The following is a 27,177-nucleotide window of genomic DNA, read 5'->3' as shown; positions in this document are numbered from 1 at the left end:
TATATATATAAATATAAGGAATACATAATATAATAATTGACATATATAAGTCACTTATTATATATAATAAGCAACAACTTATGATGCACTATATTAAAAAAATAAAGTCATCTCATAAAAAATTTTGTTCAACAGATATCTGATAAGTTTCACAGCTCATATTTCTTTTTAATTTTATTTCCTTTAATTTTGTTTTACAATTATATTGAAGAATAATGAAATAGAATTCCTAAATACCATTAATTTAGACATTATTTAATCATCATTTATATTATATGTGCTTGAATTTTTACTTTATGTTCAATATATAAATATAATTAAATAAATTTATTAGTTTCTTCATTAATTATGAGAAACATTAAATTACTTGGGAGGTAGAAAATACATTTGATAGTAGATAAAGGATAAATGAAATGCATTATATTGATTTTAAAAATACAGAGGGTTGTTAGAGTTAGAAATATAAAATAAATTATTTCATAACTAATATCACAACTTATAAAAGTACTTATGATAAAATCATATAAAGAGAAATGACTTATTGAAAAGGCAGTACAGAAGGAAATTTTTATTTTCCCTTGTTGTACATATGAATTAAGAAGAAATGCGTATCAAGTTAGAATTCTTAATCTAAGTACTATAAAACCTAAGTACTATAAACCTTATACTTCCCTTAAAAATAGTAACCATAAAAAACAAATTAACATTCAATACTTATTTTTAAAAAGGTAAGATTAATAATTCTTAATAGACATAAAAGTAGATACATACCCAAAATTTGTAAGTCAAACTGATATGCTTCACTACCAACATCATTTTCAGCTACACATGAATATTTCCCAGTGTCTTCATTTTTAGCCCTCATTAATGATAATCTTTGTCCATCACTGTGAATATAAATATTTCGTTCTTCATCCAAATTTATTTCCTTTCCATTTTTCAGCCACTTTATTTGTGGTAAAGGATTACCAGACATAGGGCATTCTAGAGTAACTGGTTTGTTGACATAAGCAGTTGGCCTTGCTCTAAATTCTTCAGTTTCTGAATTCATACGTGGAGAAACTGCAATTTTGAAGCCTATATCAGTATGCAACTAGTAAAATTATATTCTTATCTGTGCTTATTCTTACAATAAATGCACATTAAATTCTAGAAAAAATATATATTAATAATATACAATATAAACATACTATTTAACATCATATTTATACTTATTTGGAGAACTGATAATGAATATCATTGAAAACAGATTCAATGCAGAAATATTTAAACAATATGCATGAATGTTACAGAAAGATTTAAATAATGCAAAAACTGGATTCATTTTTTATAAAATTAATATTTTACTATAGTAAATAAAGTGTTTTTCTTCTTAAAATAAATGTTTTTAATAGAGAATGAATTATGAAGTTAATGAATTAATTAATGATCTTGAAATGAATTAAAATTTTTCAAAATATGTGGAATATCAACTTGTACTCATATAAAACATGCATTAAATCATATTCTGGAAAGTTTTCAGAATTATTTAATTAAAAAATATTTTAAAACTCACATAACACATCTACATTAAACTCTTTTTCAGCAGAACCAGCCACATTTGTTGCAATGCACAAATATGTTCCAGAATGATAAGCCTGAAAAAAGTATCAGTTTAATAAGTACTCTGACGCTGAAATGAAATAAATCGAAAACAATACATTAAATTCAAAACTATACTCTTACTCAAACCAAAATAACAATATTACCTACATTGGTTTCAAAACAATGTAGATATTCTTTAAAATATCTTGTAAAGAAAGAAAAGTAGAATATTTTTATTGTTCAGTCACAATTTGTTATTATCACATATTTAAATTTTTAACTGTAGGATATAGAACAGCAATGTGCTTACTGATTTATATTTAAAAAGTTACAATTCAAATAAGAAAAAAATATTAGACACATCTATTTAAAGAATATTTATAATTTTTATATATATTTTTAGCCTGGTGTTTAAGTTATATTAATGTATATGCAAACAAATAGGATTCAAACATTCAGAGATGAAAAACTACAGATTTTTTTCAAAAATTGATGGCTTGTATGTACTTATCTAGATAATTTTAAATATTTTTTGCCACTAATTGAAGATCTAGTAAATATCTAGAATATTTACATAACGTTTACAGTTTCCTAACTTCTATTCTAGGAAGATCATAATCACTTACCTCAACATTAGGAATTTCAAGCTGTGCACTGTCAGAGGATAAAATTAGATTTTCATCAGCTTCTAACTCAGTACCATCTTTTAGCCACATTATTGAAGGTGAGGGATTTCCAGTAGAATTACAATTTAAAATCAAACTAGTGTTTTCTTGTATGACCATTTGAGTAACAAGATCAGAATTCATAGAGGGTGGAACTAAAAAAAGATAAATTCAAGTAAACTTAACATATCTTCATAGTGCTAAAAATATCTAACATTTTTATTTGCACTTTGAAACATTTTATCAAGAAATCACTGAATAGTTATCTGCCAAAAAGATAATAATGAAAATTACCTTAACTATTTATTGAAAAGATTTTAAATAATAACAGAATTAATTTCACTATGCAAATTTAAAGGAGCCTTATAAATCTAAATAAAAGAATTTAAATTAATATTAAGTTGATTTTAAATATCTTCTTTATACGAAAATGTTTATACATTTATCTTAAGTTATTCACATGAACAATAAATTAATGATTAGCATTAAAATAGATGAAATAAATAGTGCTTCTTATGTTATTATCAAATATTTACTATCTTGAAAGGACAAAAAATATTCCTATTTAAAAATTGATAAACTAACAGTTAAATAAAATGCAAAATTTTCCTCTGTGATATAAAAATTCATAGATATAAACACAAAGTTACAACATTTTGGAAATTTCTATGAAATATTTAGCAGATAAAAAGAAAAAGATTAAAAAACAATAAAACGTTTTTTCGTGACAATAAAATCTCCTTATTATGACAGAAAATAGTCTATATTAGTAAATAATTACATGTGAACTCAAAAATGTAAACATGGATTAAAATATCTATAAAATTTTTCTCCAGGAAAATTTTTTTGTTATAATGAAATTAATGTTACTAATGAAAGTACAAAAACTTATAAAAACAATTTTAATATGAAATATTATAATGAATAAAAGATGTTATCTTCAACTAATTGAAATTTTAAAGCACTATGTGCACAGTAAAAATTATATTTTATGATCACTGCACAATTTTTAAAAAGGTTTACTTTAAGTTAAGTTCATTTAAATATAATTTCATTGGCAGATAATTTTAAATTCCTTTTTATAAAATAATTTGCATTTGCATTTTTTTAAATTTATATTTGTAAGCAATTATTCTAAAGTATTTTATACATGTTATATTTTTATGATAATATGTTTGTACTATTTTATAATTTATATCTGAATTTTGAAAAAAAAATCTATGCACCTGTCTATTTTTTTAATTATAAATAATTTTGTTTATGTATACTTTATACATTCAAATAGAAAAATATATGCTTTCACAATATTCAAATTTAATCCATCTATCTACCATTACTATGTACTTGCATTAATTAGAAATCTATAATTTAAAAAAAATCTAACATGAAAATTTAGATGCACAGAGAAAATTGTATAAAAATTATATAATAATGTATATATAAATATATAATAATTTATAATAATGTATATAGGCTCATTTAATTGATCCTCAAAAAAAGTTGTAAAAATATTACATTTTTAAAGACTTCATAAAAATTTTTAATACAGGCAAGTAAAAAACAGCATTAATTTATAAGAAAACTAATTTTTTAAGGCACAGATGTCATATTGAACTTAAAAATAAGCTTTCTTTATCCCTAAAACCAAGTAATGCTATAAATTTCTAAAACTTTTTAACAACCTTCTAAAAAGGCCATCTATACATTTATCTTTTTAATGTTATTTATGAACATGTTTTAGAAATATCATGTCATAAAAAGATATGATTTTAAAAACTTTAACATTATAAAATACATTTTTTATAGTTATCGTTTTATAATTTATTGTGTAATGTTTCACATAAAAAGAGGATATATTTTTTTATTAATGAAGTAATTTTTTTCAATTTCAAAAACAAAAAATTAATCATATAAATAACAATAACATATTTAAATATTAATTTAAACATTTATGAAAGCACTTATAGAAACCTATAAAGAAAACTCATAGAGCATCCCTTTGTAGAAAATAAGACAATACTTACTAATTTTAGAAAATAGCATGCATAAAATGAATTTTTTGCAGGACTTTCAACTACTATAAAATAATAAAAGAAAGAAAATGTTATCTTACCTAAAATGTCTACCAAGAAGTCTTTTTTAGATTCACCAGCTTCATTTCTAGCAATGCAAGTATATTTTCCAGCGTGCTCTGCTCTAGCATGCTTAATTTCTAAACGTTTTCCATTTTCAGAAGTAGCCAAGTATGGATTTACAGCTGTATTTAGAATCTGCCCTTCTTTCATCCATGTAAATTGTAATGCAGGATAACCCGAAAATGGGCAAATTAAAACAAATGGAAAATTTTCCATTATTTCTTTTTTACCATTCCTTGTAGAGGAAAATCTCGATGAAGCAGCAGACGTTTCTGGTTTTGGAGGAGCTGTTAATGAATTATTCAACAAAAATAAAATAAAACAAATCTGGTAATTTATTATATTAATAAATATGTAATATTAGCTAATATTAATTAATTGATATTAAAATACATAATTTGTAGTAAAGAATAGCACTTAGTATAATAGAAAATATTTAGTCTCTAACTAAAGTGGAAACATTAAAAATAATTCCTAAATTCTATTTAAAAAATATACTTTTCTTAAAAGAGCCCTTTTAAACAAATTATGTCTAATCTTCCCAAACTATAATTAATTATATTTAATGAAACTTTTGGCATGAGCTTCAATTTATTTCACCACGGGAGCCATAATTTTTATAACAAAATAAAAGACAAACAACATTTGTTCGCACAAGAACAAAAATGATAGAAATTTTTCCCATTAGTGATTTCACTAAAAGATTCAGATAGGGATTTCTTTGACATCTGGCAACTTAGAAAAAGGAATTTTTGGTATCTTCGAAAGAATGCTGTAGACAGGGATTTTTATATGTTTACTTGTGGCATAGGAAACAAAAAAAACAAACAAACACAAAAAAAAAATCAGTTTTAGAAATAAATAAATAAAAAGTAAGACTGATCAGGAAATAAGAAAGAAAAGAAAGAAAGAAAGGAAACAAGAAAAAAATGTTAGAACAAAGTAGCATAGGTTAATTAAAGATAACATTACACACACACACACATATAATTTAAATATCTTTAAGCTTCAGAGATCAAATGAGCAAATTAAAGTTTATTTCAGTAAAATACTTACATAGAACCACTATATTGAAATCCTTTTCAAAACTCCCTACTTTATTAGTTGCCACACATGCATATCTTCCAGCATCCTTTCGTCCTATATGCGTGATTTCTAAAATTTTTTCATTATTTTCATATAACTTCACAGGCACATACTGTCCATTTTTCAGCCATACAATCTTAGGTGGAGGAGTACCATATGCTTCACAATTCAGACGTAAATCTTCACCTTCTTTTACTCGGAAAGTTTCAGTAACACTTTGTTGTTCAATATGAGGAGGCACTAAAGAAAGTAGAAAGTGTTTAAGATTATTAAAAAAGAAAATGCCTGCTCTAAAAGTCATTAAGAGACAACTCTGTAGATATAATGTAAGCAGATGTAATAAAGCAATAATATAATCAAATAAAAGAGAAAATTATATGTTTTGAAATTTTCACATTATACAAATATGTAAAATCAGCTTCAATATTTATTGTTAATGCAATAAACACAGATAATATTTCTCTTTTTAATCTTTTAACATAACACTTGCTCCTATATTAAAATCTTTAATATAATAAGAGTTCTCCATTTTAATCTTTGAAATCATTGAAATTGAAAGTAGAATTTAAGAGCATTTTAATAACATTTCAATGAAAAAATAAATACAAATGTATTAATACCATATTCATTTATGAATGTTTTACAGTTTCCAATATTGAAATTAAATAATGTTTTTAGAAAATACATGCCAAAAATTAATAATACACATTGAAGTCATTTCATATTACTATCTATCAGATTAAATATTAATTTCTTACCTAAGATATGCAGCTGAACTACTTTACTTGCTTCCCCAACAATATTAATAGCTTTGCAACTGTAATTACCTGCATCTGTTATTTCAGGTTTAAGAATTGTTAAAGTTTGGAGGTCATCACTAACAACTATTTCAAACCGTTGCAAGGACATTTCAGAGCCATCTTTGTACCAGATGATTTCAGGAAAAGGAAATCCATTGACAATACAGTTGAATTCAGTACTATCATGCAGCATCATTTCTTTTTCTTCAAAAGTATTGCCTTGGATTTGTGGAGGAACTAGAAGTAAAAATTAAGCAGAAAAATTATGTAATGTATCAATTCTACTATAATTCATGAAAAAAGTTTTTGATCATACAATGAAAGCATTATTTATATTTTACATGCCAAGATATTTCATAATTCTGTTTTAAATATTTTAGAAGAGAAATGAAAATAAAATGCGAAATATTGTCTTCCAGTAAAAGAGACAATTTATAGCATAATTTAAATATTCAAAAGCAACTAAGACAATGCACTTTATTGATGGCACCATCATGAATGTAAGATAATTAGAAATCTCTAAAGATGAAAAAGGAAGGAAAAAAGCTGTTTTCACAACAGAGGTGGCTCTCAACTACTACTTATTTTGTTGCTGCTAGTGAAAAAAATTGGTGGGTGTAAAGATATAATCAGAATTTTAATTAAAAATTCAAATTATTTCATGGATATAGGATAAAAAGCAAAGTATAAAATTACTGTGCATAGAAATCAGATTATTTAAAATACAGGAATAATTTATTCTTCATTTTTTTACTAATCACCATTTCCTATTTTGTAATTAACTAACAATATAAGTTACATGTGTAAACTAATTCTAATTTTATCATTAATCAAAAGGGGTTTTTTCTACTTTTTGTAACTACAGTTAATTCTTAAGATATGAATACATTTGAATATTTCAATTACTTTTATCAAGGTGATGATAATTTTTTTTTTATTGCAGAGATGTTTTTAAAAATTATTTTAATTTGACAGATGCAAAAGCCTTATTAAAACAGGGATAAATGAATTACACTGACCTAAAACACTCACTTCAAATTCTTGAGAACTTGATCCCACTTTGTTCATGGCAATGCAGGAATAACTCCCTGAATCTAATTCTTGTGCATGAGTTATTTTTAATATTTTTTTGGATTCTTCAAATTCCAAGCCAGGTTTTAAAAGTGACAACATCTGTCCATTTTTTCTCCATAAGTACTGAAATTTCAAAATTAAAAAAATAGCATTAGATTAAATATTTCCAAATATAAATTTAAAAAAAAAATAATATACCAGATGCAGGAATGTTCCTACAAATAAAATATATTTGTTTTGAATGCTGTTAAAATAAAAACCTAAGTTTTGGACCAAAGGCTGTTGCTTATGTCATTATGCTAAATATTTGGGCATCAGCTCAAGGATTAAATTTGATATTTGTGCAACCAATTATTTATCTCAAGAATAACACAAGAATTAAAAAAAAAAATTAAATATAGCAAGTATTCTAATAAAAATCACAAACATTTTAACATGATAACTTTATATCAATAAAAGAATTAATTTGCCACATACAACCCAAAATCCAGATTTAGAAAAATAAAGCCTGTTAAAATAGTTAATTGATTAAATTTGGAAACTAAATTTTTCCAAATAAAAAGATATCTGATCCTTCAGTTATTTATTTAACTTGATTTAAATAAATAACTATTAAAAAAGACATTGTATAGAGAAAAGCTTTCGGTCTACCAGTTTATGAAATCAAGTTATTCAAAAGCTATAATAAGTGTAACTTCTTATGAATATAATTAATTGGCAAATTCTCATTAAAACCATCCATAATAAATTGAAGCTCATTGTTTAAAATTGCTGCAACTTAAATTGTGTAGTACAATAAGACCTTTCTTAAAACTTAGTAATTTTTGTGAGCTTATTGTGTTTTCTATATAAAAAATTCTTTGATTGTTATAAACTTTTCCCATATATATTGCATTTTTTTAGAACTTTGTTAAATCCCTTTAAGTGGAACATATCCAGGAAAATGGCATTTTATTTCTAGATAAAATTTAGAATACTGTTTGCCAAATAATACTGAATAATATTCTTCCCTTCCACTTTAGAAATAAACAATAATGGACATGCAGCATGCCATTTTGGCAGTTAAAAAATAATTTGATTGATTTTTCAATTAAAAAATTCTAAACAGGACGCACAGGCTTTTATTTATTAAAGAATTATTATAAAGACATTTGTTTAATTTAATAATTCATTTAATTCAATTTTATAAATTATTTACAAAAATAAGATAAAAAAGATCTTAATATATTAGAAAATAATTGATATAGATTGACAGGATTTACTTTAAAGAATATATATTTGATATTCTGCATAGTAAAATTATACATTGAAAATAAAGGTTTATAAATTTCTGATTTTTTTTATTATTATTTTTAAGACAAAACAAATGAATTTTTATCAAGTTTCCAAAAAATTATCATATGTTAATTTGAATAGTTTATGACTATAGTGTGTGCTAGTAGTAAAGGAAAAATAATCCAAATTCACTATTGAACTGAAATTTTGCAACGATGCTTAGATACATGTATCTTGTTACAGACTTCTAAATATTATTTGCATCAAAATATTACAAGTAGATGGTTTATAGAAAAATTAATTAATGCACACAGATATTATAAAATTTGCACACTTATAATTTCTTCAATCTTTAGAACCAGAAGTGTTAAAAATATATATTAAATAAATAAATTTAAAATTTAAACTTATTATTCTTATATTTAATTATTATATATTGAATAAATATTTAATTATATAAATCTAATCATACTTACTACAGGTTCTGGAAAGCCTTCAGCTGAGCAATTTAACTTCAGTGTATCATTTTTAAGCACAGATATCCTTTTGTCTTGAGAAGTAAGAAATCTTGGGGGATCTTACAATAAAAATTAAATAGTTAAAATCAATGCAAAAAAATTCACAATTGTGAAACATATAAATTAATTACATACAAAAAAAATCAAATAATTGAAAGAAATGTCAAAAATAATATTTTTCACATATTATGAAGTCTTAATTCCATTCCAATAAATTTGTACAAGTCTTTTTTATATATATATACTTTTGAATTTTATGTAAATAAAGCAAAATGCTGCAAGAAAAATGAATATTTTATTTCTGATAAGGATCCAGAATTGCATATGATCATTCTCAAACTCTCTCACTACAGAAGTAATAAAAATATTGAATTAATAATAATAATTGAATTACTGTAATCAAGTACATTAATATTAAACAATAAGAAATAACTTCTATTTTCCTCCTCCTTTCAAGACACATAGATTTAAAAAAAAATTTTTTTTTCAAATTAGATAATAGCTTTTCAAATTAAGAATTGAAATATTGCAATTAAAAAAAATTTCAACATTCATTAATTCTGTTTCAAAACAGTTAAATATCCTATTACAATTAAATAATTTCCTAATAAAATAATTCAAAATTTTTATGTATGAATATTTAAACATTTATTATATAGTAAAATTAAAAATAACTGTGTCAGAACTATTATAACATGTTAAGATCATAAAAGCATGGTTTAAAGCAATAAAATATCAATTAACATAATATTCTTACCAGAAACACTAAGCTGAAACTGTTTTGAGGTTTCTCCAACAGAATTTTTTGCAATGCAAAGATACTGGCCAGCATCAGAAACATTAATATTAGTTATTAAGAGTTTTTGTCCGTCATCTTTTAGTTCAATATTAGGATAGAAAACAATAATTAATTCAGCATTTTTATACCACTCAATTTTAGGAGGTGGTTCAGCAGACACAGAACAATCTAGAATAATATCTTTACCACTGATTAATTCATGTTCTAGGCCTGAATCTGAAGTAAAAACAGGAGGAGCTGAAAAATAAAAAAAAATAAGTAATTAGAATAAGATTATAATTATTCATTTAAAAACAACCATAAAAAGAGGTATGATTTTAGAATCTCACCATGAACTGATAAATTAAAAGCTTTTGAATCGAAACCAACAGCATTTTGAGCAGTACATGTATAAATGCCAGCATCAGACTCTTGAATGAATGGTATGTGAAGAATATTATTCTTAATATGGTGAACTAAAAAAGGAAATAAAGTAACATAATTAAACTAGAAATTATGCTCAGAAGAAATAATTTACCAAGCCAAAAGTTTTTGATAAATAAATTATGCCAACAATATAATATAATATAATAGCAATGCAAAAGAAATACCTTTGTCTGAAATATTTCATATTTCTAAAAATCAATATAAGGCTTGATTCTATCTCAAATATTTATTCTATACATAAATTTTAAACCTGTCACTCACCAGCAAAATTCTTTGGTTCTTTCCAAGAAATCTGAGGAAGAGGATAGCCAGTAGAATTGCATATTAAATCAAGTTTATCTCCAACAACAGCTGTAATAAATGGTGGCGAAGAATATTCCGAAACAATTCTAGGTGTTTCTGTTTAGAATAAATAGGGTTGGCTTACTGATATGGCAATACTTTTTTATAAAATACATAATGAAGAAAAACAAAAAGGTCTTTCTTCAATGAAATGAAAATAAATAAATGCTGATAAAATAACAGCTTATTTAATGAAGATTTAATTTAAACTTGTGTCACTTGATAAACAATTAAATAAGAAGGTTTTTTTTTAACAAAAAATCACAAACACATTTTAAACTGGAAATTTAAAAATGCAGTTATTGACCAGCCTTTTAAAAAATGAATATATTGTTATTTTTAGTTAATTTTTAAACATCTTCATAATATAAATTTTTTTCTCCAGACTATAAAGCAAAAACAGTTATTCAAACAATTTCCTGATTTTTTTAAAAAAAATCTTATTGATGGTTGTCAACAGAATTATAAGAGAAATAACATAAGATAAAGGTATACAGAAATGGAATTACCTCAACAAACAAGTCTTTATTTATTAAAAATATTTTTACACAATTATAAAAAAAAGGCAATATATAATTTTACATAAATATAATTCTTCCAGTTCCTTACTTGATTCAATCAAATTCATAACAACATATGAAAATGAAATATGCTAATACTTTTTAATAGAAAATTAGTATTTTACATATCATGTATGAATCAGTGGTTATTTTTAATAAAATAAGATAAATAGATAATTTAAATATGCTATGTGGCTTGGAAAAATGTATTTATGCTAAAAAAAAACTAATTAAAAATTATGTACAAAATCACAGTAAATCAAAAATCAATAAAGTTCTGCAACTAAACTAATTTTTTACTCATGGCTGGATTATATATATAAAGTAATGTATACTGTATCAAACATGATCATGTATACATTACTGTATACTGATTATAATACATTATAATTGCTAATTATAATGATATTACTGTATACTCCTAATGTATACTGTATCAAACATGAAATCAAACATGCTCCATTTTAGCAACTTTCATGCTCTACTATTAATGACATTTCAAAAAATTCCATTAATGTTGATGAATAGATTTTGTATAGACTTACCATGAACAGTAAGGTATTTTTTGGAAGACGAAATTCCAATCAAATTTTCAGCAATGCATTTATATTCTCCTTCACTAAACTGGTCAACAGGATAAATGCTTAAATTTCCATTGCTGATAAAGACAGAAGAAGAAGGATTTAAATTAACATTGTCTTTCTTCCAAGAGATTTCAGGCTCAGGATGGCCAGAATTTTCACAGTACAAATCAATTTTATCTCCAACGGAAGCAACAATAGTGTCAGGAGCTTTTATATTTGCATACGGAAGAACTGGAAAAGGAATAAATATTTGCATAAATAATATTAAAATAATCTTGTAGAAAAAGTCAAAGTCTATACTATAAATAAATAAAAAAAAAAAATTAAAATAATCCTATAATTTATGTATTATCATAAAAAAATCGAATATTTCTGGATTCAACAAGAAAATTCAACATTTATAATAAGAAAGCATTTTTGAACTATAAGACAGATAATATATGTTTACACACCCAATTAAATTACAGGAAAGGAGCATTAAAAGTGCAAGGTTTAAAAATGAATGCAATTAAATTTTTTTTTTCATTTCTTACTTATAAATCTTAATTTTAATTAGAAAAAATTTTAAATATTTTATTATAAACGCCCTTAAACAAAAATCATGTTAGGCTGAAAAAATAAGCCTATCTTCCTAATATTATCCTCAACATGATAGAAAAGTCCAGAATGTAGCAACAATAGAAACTGTTTGAATTTCATTGCAAACAATATATAATTGAGTTATAAAATTAAAAGCATTTTCTAAAATTAATTATAAATAGATAAAAAAATTGTATGACAATAAATAAGTATCATTGAAAAAATATTTCAAATTTTAAGATGGTATAAAATATATTATTAGTTATGGGGAAAAATATCAAAATGACACTGTCAAATTTGATTAGTAGAGTAGACTTCTTGAGCAGCAGATTCAATGCTACTCAAGAAGATTATACATAAACACATCAGAATAAGATATAAAAGATTCAAAATGATGTAAAGTAACAAATACTATGTACAAATTATCCTTTGACTGCATGCATATTCTTGCATCAAAAATTTGTATGATGCTAAAAGCTGATATTCAGAGTAAAATAAGGTATTAATGACTATAGTGAAATTTTAAACTTACCAAACACATTGAGAGTTAGTTCTGACCGAGCTTCACCAACTTCATTTTTTGCAGTGCACATATATGTACCTGCATCGTCAAAAGTTGGTTTCAAAAGTAAACTTCCATTATACATAATGTACTTTCCTAAATCAGAGGGGAGGTTTTGTTTAGTAATCCGAGTCCAAAGAATCTGTGCTGGTGGTTTAGCATAAAAACTGCAAGGCAATGTAATCATATCTCCTTCTGTGATATTGTAAGAAAGACCATTAGGTTGGAGAGCTTTAGGCGGAACTAAAAAGAAGATACAAGAAAAATCAGTTATAAAAAAAAGCTAAAAAATAAATATTTAATTTAAACAACATAAAAACAAATACAAATTAGACTATTAATACGTAATATGGTAAACTTTAAATTGTTAATTATTATTATTATTATTATTTTTTTACTTTTTTCATTAACATTTAAAAATGAACTAAGAATGATTTCCTATTAAGACACAGACATGAAATAATAATGATAATACAAGAAGCTAAACTTCATTATTTGTACCAAACTAAATACAAAGAAGTAAAATAAGTGTGATTTATACAAAAAAAGTGCTTGAGGTAAAATTATTGCATAAAAGAAAATTAATCAATCTTAAAAATAATAAAATTTGTCTCTAAAAATGCTGAAATCTAGCCACATTTCCAAGAAAATGTATTATGCCTACCCTTAGTTATAATGAAATAAAAGTTACAGAAATAAAATATTACTATTTTAAAATAACAACAAGTCAAAAGAGATATTTTTGCTATTATTAGAATGAAAATAAAATGCATAACTAATGTAGATCAAATTATGTTATAGAATCAAGAATGCTATTGTCACCCTCTCTTCATAGCCATGTATTGCAGATTGCATAAAAATGCATTAAATTCTAATTTTTTTCAAAAAGTTAAACCTATTGAATAGGTAAAAGTTAAATTATTAAAAATTAACACAAATATATTTTTGAAAAATCAAAGGCAAAAAAAGATAAATATTTAAATTTGGATCTAACAATGGGATAATGCAATCCAGTAATAATAAAGTTGGATATAACAATTTTGTATGCTTAAAAAGTTTTGATATTTTTCAAAATTTTAATAAAACAAGTTCCTATAATTTTAGAGAAATAGTTATTGAAAACTTACCTTTCACAGAAAGTCTGAACACTTGATCAGATGTTCCCACAATATTAGTTGCTGAACAAACATATTCACCTTCATCACTTTCAACAACATTTCTTATTTTCAAACTTCCATCATTTTCTATTGCAAAATTTCTATCAGATATTAACTCAATACCATTTTTAAACCATATGATTGCTGGTTTTGGATCACCTTTCACTTCACATGGTAAAATTGCAGATGAACCTTCAACTGCTTCAAAATCATTTTCACTTGTTGAAATTTCTGGTTCATCTGAAAATAATAACTTTTCTAAAATATAGAATTTAAGTTTATTTTCACGTATTTATTTTTGAATATAAAAAAAATAAAAGTACTAGTCCGCAGAAAAACAACAACAAAATATTGAAAATTTGGAAGAAAATACAATTAAAAATATTTTGAGGAAATTTAATGAAACAATTTTAAAAAGATTGTTTTAAAGCTCCTATTTAACTTATCTCTGCTTTTAAAACCAGACTTTTAAAATTCTTACTAAATGAGTTGAAAAGTTATTTTGAGTAATCTTAAAATATAACTGATAAAATAACTATTGAATTTTAAATATTCTGCAAAACTACAAGATAAATATCATTCATTCATAACAAATTCTTAGTTTACATCAGCAGGAGTAACTGCAGGTAAGATAACATTTTTTTCATCATTGGATTAACTCCTCTTTCCATTAGGGGGCTACCATGAATACAAGCCAAAGAAACCTATCTAGAGAAGTATGTACATGGGTTTTCGCTCTTTCTTTTTTCTTTCGCATGAAGTAGAACTGCCTTTATTCTGAAGCTTGGACATAACTTTCACAAATGGAATAAAGCTATAGTCAGTAAAGGCTGTTAAAACAAAACCCTCAGTTTCTAAGTAATTATCATGACAATCAATCAAAATAAAACTCAGATGTCTTGAAGGGCAAAAGTAATTCATTCTTGATGTGACTGCATTCAGATGCTATCAACAAGTTTAAAGTATAGTACTTATAATCTCTTGAAACTGTTTGCTTTTCTTGCACCCAAAAAATTGACATATGGTAGCTTCATCAAATTCAGTAATTGCTTTATTAAAATTCCATTCTATTTAATAACAATATGTTTTGGTTAATAATAAATTTAAGGATGCATTGATGTAGAAATTAGTTTTTTTTGCTGGAAAGTACTATACAACTTTTGTCTCAATATCCTTGAACTCTTCTTTATGATGCAGATCATAGCTTTCAGAAGACAAAAATTATATAGTTCAATAGAAAAGAATATCATTATTTAGATAGTAGAGTGAACTGAATAAAAAAAAACTTTTGATAAGAATAAGCCACTTTCCAATTGATTCAAAAGGGAAATAACATTTTGTATATTTAGTATAATTGCTAATAGAATCTTTGACTCAGTGATAGCAATAGTACAGGAAAGGAAGAATATAATAAGAAAGATTTTGTAACATTGAAGTAAAATTACTTTGCATTATATTATTGAGCTTAAAAGTTATTATTGATAAAATAATAATCTACAAAATAACTGTCTACTTTCGCAAATTTTTCTCAGACTTCTTTGATTTACCTTTAAATGCAACAAAAATACTTTACATTAAATTTTATTGATTAAATAATTTAAGTAATAAAAATTAAGTAAATTTAATTTTTTACAGAATATTACGAATTCTAATATTACAAATTTATAACTGTCTCAGAAAATCAAAATGCTATCTGATCAATAATATCATTTTCTCCCACAGATAATTATAAAAACAATTTTAATTATTAGAAATATAACAAATAGAAAGAGGGACAGTATTGGAGGTTTATTAGCAATGGTAATTTGGATTTTATAATTAATTTTTTAAAATGACACTTATGACAACATGACACTAACCACTCTTTATAAAGATTTCAAAAAATAAGACTAAATCAGTAAGTTAACAAGAATGCATTTTAAATTTAAAATATACGAGATTTGAAAATTATTTACTTACATAATATATTTATATAAATGTCTTCAGTTGCATTCCCTCCAATATTACTTGCAAAACAAGTGTAGTTAGCCTCATGGAATTCACCAGCTCTCAATATTTCCAGTTTTCCACCATGAATTTCAATGCCAAGACCATTCTGAATAGGATTTCCATTTCTTAACCAAATGATATCAGGTTTGGGGTTACCATCCAAAACAACACAAGCTATAGACTTCTTCTCCCCTCTTGGTATTGCAACAGTAGGAGTTAATGGGGATAAAATAGGTTTCTCTAATTGAATAGGAGAAAATAGCATTTTAAAATGATTTTTTCTATGAAAGGATATTTTACATATTTCTAACTGCACAGAATTAAATCATACTTGAAAATAAAATGAAATGAAAACTTATATTTGTACAACAATGCATGCACTGCAATGCAAATCAACACTAATAAAATAAATATTATTAAAAAGATTTTCAGTTTTTTTTTTTTTTTTTTTTTTTTTTTTGCACAATGAAGTAATTTTGTTTTTTTAGAAGTGTCCAGAATGCCGAATCTTTCTTTAACCTTGTTCTAATGTTATGTTTTGCTATTTACATCAAATCTTAAATTGAAATTCCTTTCTGAATAAATGTAATTTCTTCCTATTTTTTACATGTTAAAAGCTGCACATGGATATTTAGTCTCAATGGAATTATTCAAAAAAATGTAAAATTATTTCAATAGAAAAAAAACCCCTAACATTTTCTAAAAGTAAGTAGAAAAGTTCCATCCAAATTCATTCAAAAAAGAAATTAGATAAAGCTGAAGGAAAAATAACATAAATAATAATTAGAATAGCTGAAGGGATTTTTATTATTATTATAAATAAATTTATACCAATAATAAAAATTCTTCACATTGGGGAGTTAAATGCTAAAAGTGAGCTCTAGAATTATAGACATATTACAAAATTTCCAGCAAAATTTTAAACTATAATTTAATCAAGATAAATTGTAGTTTAATCAGTATAAACTTAATTCTTAAATATATTTCCCAAGTGATATAGTACATTATCTTTCCAATTTGAATCACTGCATAACTACTTTTTTTCCAAATATAAATTAATGTTCTGTTTTAAGGCTTTATTAAAAGAATATATTTTATCAAATTTTTCAATTTAAAACAAAAAGACTCAACATCTCTCGGCAAAGATATGTAAAACAATACATATGAAGTACCTTGTTTTCTAAGTCATTTAAATATCCACTAATAAATATGATTTTTATTATTAGATTGAAAAATACAAAAATAATTTTAAAGATGGCTTTCATCAAAATAAAACAGGCTGAATTGTCTAAAAAATGAATAATTAGACAGTTTATACAAATTTATTTTATAGTTATTTTTTTATTTTTCTATATAATGGACCAAAATACAAAGAGTAGTTCTAACCTAAATGTTATTTCTGAAAGAATAAAAATTATATATATGTAATAATAATAATAATAATAATAATTCAAAAGTAAATAAATCTATTGTTATACTTACTAATGCCTGTTAACACAATACTAACAGCTTGTTCTTCTTTTCCAAATTTATTTTCAGCTTCGCAAATGTATTTACCAACAAGTGAAGGATCAGCCTCTAAAAAAGGGAAGAATTATAGTTACAAGAACAATCAACAACAATAACAAAATAAGAACTCTGATATAGAGTACACAAAGAGCAAATAATCCATTTCAAAAAATTTAAAGTACTTACAACTGATTTAAAGTAATTAGATGTAATATCAACAGAATTTACAGCAAAATAATGAATTTATCAGTAACTGAATACATCCAGACTTTAATTTCAATATTTCAAACACAGAATATGCAATGAAATCATATAAAGAAAACACTTGAATTTGATTCAGTTTAATTTTTTAAATATTTAAAAAAATAGAAATTAATTTAAAAACTAAAACTCACATTGCTAAGCAATTTGAAAAGGAAAATTGTGAAATATAATAGGATATTGTAGATAATATTTGTTATAACTTTATCTAATCTATCTATTCTCTTTTTCCCCCTCTCTCTCTCTCCATATATATATATATTAACAAAAAAATTAAGTAGATTTTTAAAAATGAATAAAATATACAAACTATAATTGAAAATTTAAAATAACAGCAATAAAATTTGTCATTTCTGATTGATTAACATTTTTACAGAAAAATAAATATTCAATTTTATTTTATTGTGATACTCAATATCAAACAGTTAAAAAAAAGACCTAGAATTTTTTTTTTAATATGCAGCATGCAAAATTTCGTAATTTATAACATTCTGAAGCACTTTTTAAATATTTTTAATATATAGAATAAAAGACATTAATTTCTGCAAAAAGAAATAAGTCTAAATACATTATAAAAATATTATTTTAATTCAAATGAAAGTAGTTTGATTTTTCAGATAGGTTTATAAAATCAGGCATGAAGTTATAAACAAATGCATGTTAATCACACTTCATCTACTTACGAAATATTAAGAGACTTCCTTCAGGATTAACAGATGTTCTAGAACTTTGAGTAACAACAGTTCTGTTTTCAAAAAACCATGTAATGGCTGGAGCTGGAGTTCCAGTAGCAATGCAAGGTATCGTTATGTTTTGCAGAACTTCAACTGAAGCAGAGCTAGGTAGTCTAATTAAGGAAGGCTTAGCTAAAATGATTAAAATATTATCATTATAGAAATTAAAATATAATATTAAATAATAAATAAAAATATAATATAAAAACCTTAACAAAATATAAGATTACAATTTTAAGTTCATGTAACTTAAAACTAAGAAAAATTTACAATATTGAATATAAAAGGAAAAAAAATTAATAAATCTAAAATGAAAATACTGATAATAAATTTTCTGATCATAAATATTTCTTTAATTTTCACTATTTCCTTTCAGTTCTTTAATTTAGAAACAAATAATGTCTTTTTTACATATAGTTTAGTTTATAAATTTAGCAATAAAAAATTACAGATAAAAAAATGTAAAGTTACACTTACAACCAACATTTAAGACCATTGTTTCATTTGCAGTGCCTGCTTCATTTTCAGCAACACAAGTATATTCACCAGCATCTGTTTCTTGCACATCATATATCGAAAGAGATCCATCTGAAGTAATTTGAATGTATGATAGTGGCTGTATCTCCACAGAACCCTTGTACCACCTAACTTTGGGATCTGGAATACCTTCAGCAATGCATCTCAGAGTTGCTTGTTCTCCATTCTTCACAGTTAGCTCCTGAACAGGTAGACTAATTAATGGCATCTCTGTAGCAAAATGGATAATAAATTACAAGATTATAAAACATATGACATGTAAGATATTATGATCATATCTTAATTAATATAAAATTCAATTCCAAAATATTTACAAATTAGTAATTCTACATAATAAAATAATTATGGAGAATTAGCCAGAATTTAACTAAGAGAAATTAACTACAATGTACAGATCATACATACAATGTGGTCTTGTATGAATTTTACACAATCAACATTTAACTGGAAAACAACAGAAAAATTATATAAAAATCAAACAACCAAAAAAGATTTACAAATAAAGAAATTCAAATGTATTTTTTAAAAATTTAATGTAAGGATACATGCTTGAAAAAAAATGTAATATTAAAGATTATAAAGTATGTACTAAAATGACAATATTATTTATACAAAACAATGAAATATATGTAAAAGAAATGAAAATAATCAGTAATAAAAAAAATGAAATCACATTATATTAATAAAAGCCTTTCGATAACAGTCAGTTGAGAAAAAAACAACAAAAAAGGAGATAAAATTATCAGTTAAACATTAAAATTATTAATCGGGTAAGAATATGGCATAGAAATACCATATAAATATTTAGATAATAGAAATTTTCTATCAACTTCACATCTTCTATTAATAAAATCAAATATTTAGCTATGCTTTGAAATAAAATAATTTGAAATAAATACAGGAAATTTCTTGCTACTATCATAGCATTTATGATAGTAATTATTCTTCTTAAATTAAAGGTGAACTGAGGCATAGCAACTGAAGCTTATAAAAAAACTTATAAATAAATCCTCTTAAACAAAAAAAAAAAAAATGTTCAACTTTACTTCAAAATTTTTGTTTAAAGTTAATATACAGCTTAAAAATTTTATGAATAAGAAAATTTAAGTCAGATAAGGAGCAGATAAAAACTTTTCCTTTTCTTTTTTTCTTTTGCTTTTTATATGAATTATTGCTAAATTATTAGAATCATAGGACAAGAAATATATTCTTACCAAATCTTAATTTTTTAAATAAAGTAACGTTATTTATCTTTATGAAGAAATATAAATGGAACTATAATTCCAAATTTTCATAAAATAAAGAGCACAATTCTATGAATATTTTTTCTGATCAAATTCAAAATGAAATGGAAATGCATCAATGAAAATAAACATCCTATATTAAATATATAAAGTAAAATTAAAACTCTTAAAATTTTTTAAAAGATGATCATGTTGAAATTAATAATTTCCATTTGACAGTGGAAAACATGTAAATTAAAAATAAAATAACATATCTGAATCTTTAATTACTATTTAACAACAAATATTATTTAAATTTTAAAATTTGATTAAATATTAAAAGTTGCCATAAAAAATAAATATTCTTTTTTGAGTAAATAAATAAGTCAAAGATAGGAAAGTCAAGGAAACTGTATATAATAAATTAGAGCACAAAATTTTTTAAACATACCTATGTAATTCAAAAATGCACTAGCTGCTTGAGAGCCTGCAGCATTTGTCCCAATGCAATCATATCGACCTTCATCTTCAGCAATAGCAGACTGAATGATTAAACTTTTTTCTTCGATTTTACTTCGACCAATTGCAAAATTATTATTATGAACTGGACTCCAGATCCAACGAATGCTGGGTACAGGATAACCAACAGCCTGACAAGTTATATTAATATAGCTGCCAGACACAAAATTCTTGACTGGGGGTTTTAGAGACAACTTTGGTGGACCTAAAAGCAAATAAAAATCATTATAAACTTAACATCATATATCATATAATAAATGTAATTATATCAGAATAAAACCATTATTTTCAAGACAAAAAGTATTCTGAATTTTCATTATACAAGAAAAAAGGCCCAAGATTAATTTCATCACACATAATCTTATACATTAAATGAGTAAACAAAATTTGCTTGATCTTTGAAAAAGGAAAATATCATACAATTTACATAAATTGCAAGGAAAAACAAATATACAATATTAAAAGCATCACATGTATTTTAAAATTTAAGAATAATTATTTTAATATTTCTAATGGTAAATAAAGAATGCATATGTTTATAAATTTTTAAAATAATTTTGTGTTTTGAATTAAAAATATGAAAATTAAAAAAAAAAATCAACAAGTAATCAAGAGGAGTTTCACAATGCTTTTGTAAACATTTCTTCACTATAATGGAGATCAGATAAAAAGATTCTGACTTTTTAATGCAAGTCATTGGAGAGAGAAACTTTTGTTCTCCTGTGTTATACATATAAACAATAATGTCATTGAAATATAGTATTACATAATATCCAAAGAAAATAAAGAAGAGAATTAAATTTACAACTACTATATAGAAAATACTACTTACTATATGAATGTAAATATATATTTTCTTGCGCAGTACCACCTTCATTTGAAGCACTGCATCTGTACCACCCTTCATCATTGGGAGTCAGATTTTTAATAACAAGAGAATCATTAGAATGTATGATTAATCTAGGATCATCTGGTATTTGAATAGCTTTCAGAAATCCATATTTATCGTCATCTGGTACAAGTTTATTCCATTCTACCTGATAATCACCAACACTATCAACGACACAGGGAAGAACAGCAATTTGTCCAAGAATACCAGAAACATTTCCAGTACTTGCTATAGAAGGTGGAGGTTCTGGAAAAATAAAGAAAACCAACTTTCAAATAAATTTATCATAGTTTAAAAACCAAATGAAAGTTTTAAAAACAGGATGCTTCTGAGGAAATATTTCTAAAACTCTTCAACATTTTGGAAATCCTTCATTTCAACATTCAGTTTATTCCCCACAATAATTCAAGATAATATTCATAATTCAGTTAAACAATTTAATATGATTTTGAAAAATATTTACAGGAACATAATTTGTTTAATCTTCTAAAATTTATTTCAATGAAAATGCTTACAGTCTTTTCATTAGTTTGACAACAAATAGCATCAACTATAAACAGGGCCATATTAAAGTCATTAACAGTGCAAAGTTTGGGCACCTTAACCTCTCCACTATCAAAAACCAGAAAATTTTGTTTATCTTAATTTAATATCTATAAAAACAGATTTTATTAAACAAATTAAATTATTAACAGATGACATGTGTTATTGCAACAAATTGCAATAACAAAACATTTTATTATATGTCACTTTCCAAAGTAATAGATTTCCATAATTCATAGGTAAAAAAAACACATATTTTATTTAAATTAGGAACAAATTTCAATATAATGACACTGTAAATCATATGAAGGCATATTTTATTCATAATAAAATAATATTGTAAATAATTAAACAAAATTATTCATATTATTTAATTATAAATTAATTACAATTAAATAATAATTATTATAAGCAATGAAAAGTAATTTAATTACTCAAAATTAAATTACTTTGAAAATATTGCAAAATAAAATAAAATAATCCAGACCTCTTCCCCCAAAGTTACAAACTCATTTTTTCTTCTGTTCTGATCAACAATGATGGTAGCAATGTTATGTATGAAAAGTGGTGCTTGCCATATGCTGATATGTGCCAGCCAAGAACAGCAATATAATATTAAAAAGTAAACAAAAAACTCTCTGTGGCATGATGTTGCTGCATTCAATGTACTTGGTATAAATTCTAGCTGTTGCGCAGCAAGCAAAAAAATATAAAATATTTTAAATAATTAATGAAAAGAAAGATGAAATGGTTATACAATTATAAAAATGAAATAATTTCAAAATGTTACATTTTAGATTATTAAACACATTAAAGTTTTGACAGACTTTTGCATTTTAAAGACTAAAAAGCATACAATGCTTGGAAAATCCTATAATGAAATTATATGTAATTTTTATAATTATATATAAACTTTATAATGTAATTAAGTTTAAATTTTAAACTCATAATGAATTAAAATTATTTCAATAACTTTAAATTATTTCAATTTCAAACATATACATATTTATACACATATTAATATTTTAAGGGATGGCGACATAATTAATTAATCATAAACATATATACTATTATTTTTCCAGAAATGATTTTCTTGTAATTAATAAATTTTACACCAATCATTAAAAATATATAAATATATTTGCTTATTAATTAGAATTGATACTATCAATGAAATGATAGTATCAATACAAATGATACATCATATACAAATGATGTATTTTTATGAATGTTAAAAAAATTGATTTTAATTCTAAGAAAGCTAAACTGATTCTATACCACATTAGCATATAAATGCTTTAATGCTAATAATGTTTTCTGCATGAAATAAAGTAGTCAAAAGAATAAGAAATTGGAAAGGAATAAAAGAAACAGAAAATGTAGATAAGATGTAATATTTTTGGGAATTAAATAGCTAGCAATAAGGTATGATATCAAATGACTTTATATGATAAAGTCAGAAATCAAAACAACTTAAATTTTATTGGAAATTTTACATTATAAATGAATATGCCTTCTTTTTAAAATAACTGTTTATGCTGAACTTCAGAAAAATGTCTTACCCTTCACATCAAGAAATATAACACTTGAATCTCGGCCAGCGACATTAGTAGCATTGCATGAATATAGACCTTCTGAAAGCATTGTGACTTCTGGTACAGTTAAAATAACTTCTGATGTTTGACTAAAATAAAAATTGTATGTTTATGTGAATGATTATTTATAGATTCAAGAATCACAAAAACTTGAACATAAAAGTTAAATTGACATAAAAAAAAATTTATCAAGCTTACGGAAAACGTTGTTCCTGACTTATTTGCACACCTTCCTTGAACCATGTAACTGAAAATGGTACCAACGATTGAACATAACACCGTAAATCTGTGTCTTCTTCATAATACCCTGTCATGTATGGTCTTGTACTTACTTCTGGTGCATCTAAAATAATGATATCAATAATAAATTCTATCACATCTATAATGATTACAATGGTTGAATTTGAAAGATCTTCATATTTTTATCATTATGAAAATAGGCTATATTTTTTAACTGCATATAAAAAGACAATTAAAAATCAGATTCAGCTAAATCTCTAAATACTTAAAAGATATGAATTTTACAATATTGCAACAGGAAGAGTGATTTAGAGTTAAGACAACAGCTTTCAAAACCAAAACAAGCAGACTTTCAAGAAGAACTATCAAATATAATAAAAATATCAAATTTTAAATGATTGCATGTAAGTTGCAAAATGTAAATCACAGCATTGAATTGATAACAGATTTGTAACATTTTTATTTTAATAGAGGTGGAAGAGTTTACACCAAAATAACGGTGGTCTTTTCTTATAAATAATAATATACAGATCATAAGTATATTATAAATAATGATGAATTTCAAGTAAATAATTTATAAAAAGATTCTTAAGTTTTGTAAAAGTAATTATACAGATATATCATTGGATTATATAATTTTGTTAATGATATTCTAAAACAAACAAACAAACAGAATGTTACAGTAAGATATAGATCCAAACAAATAGATGGAAACAAAACATTTTATTCATATCATATCCAGAACATGTGATAGTAATTTAATTTTAACAAAACAGATAATATTTTTAGTTAATAAAATACATTTTCGAATATATTAGTTATATAAGAAATTTAAAATGTTGAATATTAAATAAGAGAAGAAAAGAAACCCTAAATTCAAATTTAAAAAAAAGAAAAGAAACAATCTTACCGGGTAACTGAGCACTAATGGCAGTAGATGTCATTCTTTCAATTGGATATCCAAGTTCATCAGATCCAGCTACCTATTCAGAATTGAGAGTCAAACAAATGGTTGTAACTAAAAAGGCATAAATCATATGACTAATTTACTTTTTTTACTACAAAATATTAACTAGCATTGTCATTTTTTTATTATAAAATCAAGATTGAATTAACTATACTAATGCTTTTGCACATTTTTAACCTTTGCAATAAATAAACAATGTTAAGAAATTTGTAGAAAAAAAAAGTTCTAGATTTAAAAATAGACAAATAAACATTCAATTTAAAGGTTCTGTGTAGGAGACACACTATTGATATAAAATACATATTTTTATAAATTCTATATTTACTTTTTATATGCAGATTGAGATTTTCAATGACTCTTGAGAATGACATTTTACAAAAAGAATTGCAAATCAGATTTCAATATAATATTTATATAGAAGTTCAAGCAAAATAATATATATGTGCTATCCTATTTTTTTAAATCAATAATTTTAAGTTCTACTACATATTTTAAATGTAGAAACTTTCTTTGGAATATTTCTTTCCTGCCCTCAATACTTTGAAAGCCATGTTTGAATTTCATCTGCAAGGGTGAATAATTGTGGGTTCAAAACTTATGGAAGGTCCTTCATGTATATAAGCCTGATACATACCATCAGGGGTCAAATGATTGGTGTGATATGGAAGTAGGAGTGAAGATGTGGCTCAAGTTTCACTCTTATAATCTGACCATAGTTCAAAATCATAAAGTTCATCAGTTTCACAAATTAAATAAATATTTTAAAGACAAAAAAATGTATCCACAAAATTGCTCTTATAAGAAGTTTTACAAACAATGTATCTCTATTTTTCTATCTAAGAAAAATATAATATCTCACAAAAACATAATAAAAATGATGGCAAAAAAAATCATTGGCATTATTGCAGCACATAATTAGTCTATCAAATTTTCACTAAACAACCACAGTAAGCAATTTTTTAGTGGACTCAAATGTTGACTGAAAATATATAAAATGCTCCTAAAGTTAAATTTTAAAATAATAAATAAAAACATTTGTAAAATTTGCAAACATTTTGGAAGTTTTTACCAAATTGTGGCTTTGGTTTTCATATCATAAATAATTGATGCAAGAAAATTATCTTATTTCAAATTATTTCTTTTTGAGTTACATTAAATTTTGTATACCTATTTGTAGCAATTTATGTTAAGAAAAGTACAATAAATCATTGATTTTGTATCAAAGATGTACTTAAAATTTTCAAAGACATGAAATTTTGTAGTTCAGTCAATTTTTAATAAAAATAAGAATATATATTGGGCATAGTTCCCTTAATAAATATTTAATCATATCTGAAATCACCATTAACTTTTAAATCAAAAATATTCATATAGCAAGAATAGAAAATAAGAAATGTACCTTTAAGTAAAAGTACTCATCAGGTGGAAAGAATTTTGAAGCATTAAATAGATTTGACCCAGGAAATCGGTGCAAGGGAATGTTTTGCAAACTGTTTCCTTCCAGATCAATTATCTTCACATTTTTGAAAGTTGCAGGTTCTGGTAAGTCAGTAGCATTGACTAGCAAGTATGTAGGGGCTCCTAAAATAGTAAAAGATGCAAGAATAACCAAGAATATAATAAAAAAAATAATATAAAAATAAGTCATTAATTTTTTTAATTAAAATAAACAAATCAAAATGCAGTAAAAATAAAACATAATCAAAAAAGATCTTTGTCAATTCATTGCAATCATGGCTTAAATTTTGTCCTCATTTTTAAGATCGAATTTTTTTCACACAGTCAAAGTCTATAGCATTACAGATATAGCAGTTTTATGAAGATATCTTATCTAAAACAATAATATAGACAATGAAATAATTTCTTTTTATAAATTATTTTCATCATTTTCTTCATATAAATCTTTTTTATAAGTATAAAAATATTTTCAAACTTGTAAAATCTTTATGCTATATGTTCAATCCACAATTTTCAGCTTTTTCTTTAAAATAGAATGTTTTAATTTCAAAATTTTCCTATGCTTTT

General features: G+C 24.1%; 1 protein-coding gene across 2 annotated transcripts in view; it reads right to left on the bottom strand.

The window, feature by feature from the left end:
* Window positions 1–27,177, bottom strand: part of LOC129981611 (hemicentin-1-like) — a 108,762-nt gene that overhangs the window by 56,986 nt on the left and 24,599 nt on the right. For both annotated transcript variants that reach the window (XM_056092523.1, XM_056092522.1), the window contains exons 6-29: window positions 26,552–26,733; window positions 25,096–25,168; window positions 24,144–24,288; window positions 23,913–24,034; window positions 21,751–22,053; window positions 20,851–21,123; window positions 19,117–19,386; window positions 18,589–18,771; window positions 17,618–17,713; window positions 16,106–16,375; window positions 14,117–14,386; window positions 12,960–13,232; window positions 11,810–12,079; window positions 10,624–10,761; window positions 10,266–10,391; window positions 9,895–10,173; window positions 9,096–9,196; window positions 7,290–7,467; window positions 6,229–6,507; window positions 5,441–5,710; window positions 4,363–4,671; window positions 2,211–2,404; window positions 1,556–1,637; window positions 772–1,062 (exon numbers count right to left, since the gene is read on the bottom strand). In XM_056092523.1, the coding sequence (XP_055948498.1) occupies window positions 772–1,062; window positions 1,556–1,637; window positions 2,211–2,404; window positions 4,363–4,671; window positions 5,441–5,710; window positions 6,229–6,507; window positions 7,290–7,467; window positions 9,096–9,196; window positions 9,895–10,173; window positions 10,266–10,391; window positions 10,624–10,761; window positions 11,810–12,079; window positions 12,960–13,232; window positions 14,117–14,386; window positions 16,106–16,375; window positions 17,618–17,713; window positions 18,589–18,771; window positions 19,117–19,386; window positions 20,851–21,123; window positions 21,751–22,053; window positions 23,913–24,034; window positions 24,144–24,288; window positions 25,096–25,168; window positions 26,552–26,733 (4,977 nt within the window). The remainder of the gene's footprint in view (window positions 1–771; window positions 1,063–1,555; window positions 1,638–2,210; window positions 2,405–4,362; window positions 4,672–5,440; window positions 5,711–6,228; window positions 6,508–7,289; window positions 7,468–9,095; window positions 9,197–9,894; window positions 10,174–10,265; window positions 10,392–10,623; window positions 10,762–11,809; window positions 12,080–12,959; window positions 13,233–14,116; window positions 14,387–16,105; window positions 16,376–17,617; window positions 17,714–18,588; window positions 18,772–19,116; window positions 19,387–20,850; window positions 21,124–21,750; window positions 22,054–23,912; window positions 24,035–24,143; window positions 24,289–25,095; window positions 25,169–26,551; window positions 26,734–27,177) is intronic.

This window comes from Argiope bruennichi, chromosome 8 (assembly GCF_947563725.1).
Source record: "Argiope bruennichi chromosome 8, qqArgBrue1.1, whole genome shotgun sequence".
Taxonomy (NCBI): domain Eukaryota; kingdom Metazoa; phylum Arthropoda; class Arachnida; order Araneae; family Araneidae; genus Argiope; species Argiope bruennichi.
Note: the sequence above shows the minus strand (reverse complement) of the source record. Positions and strands in the feature narration are given on the sequence as shown.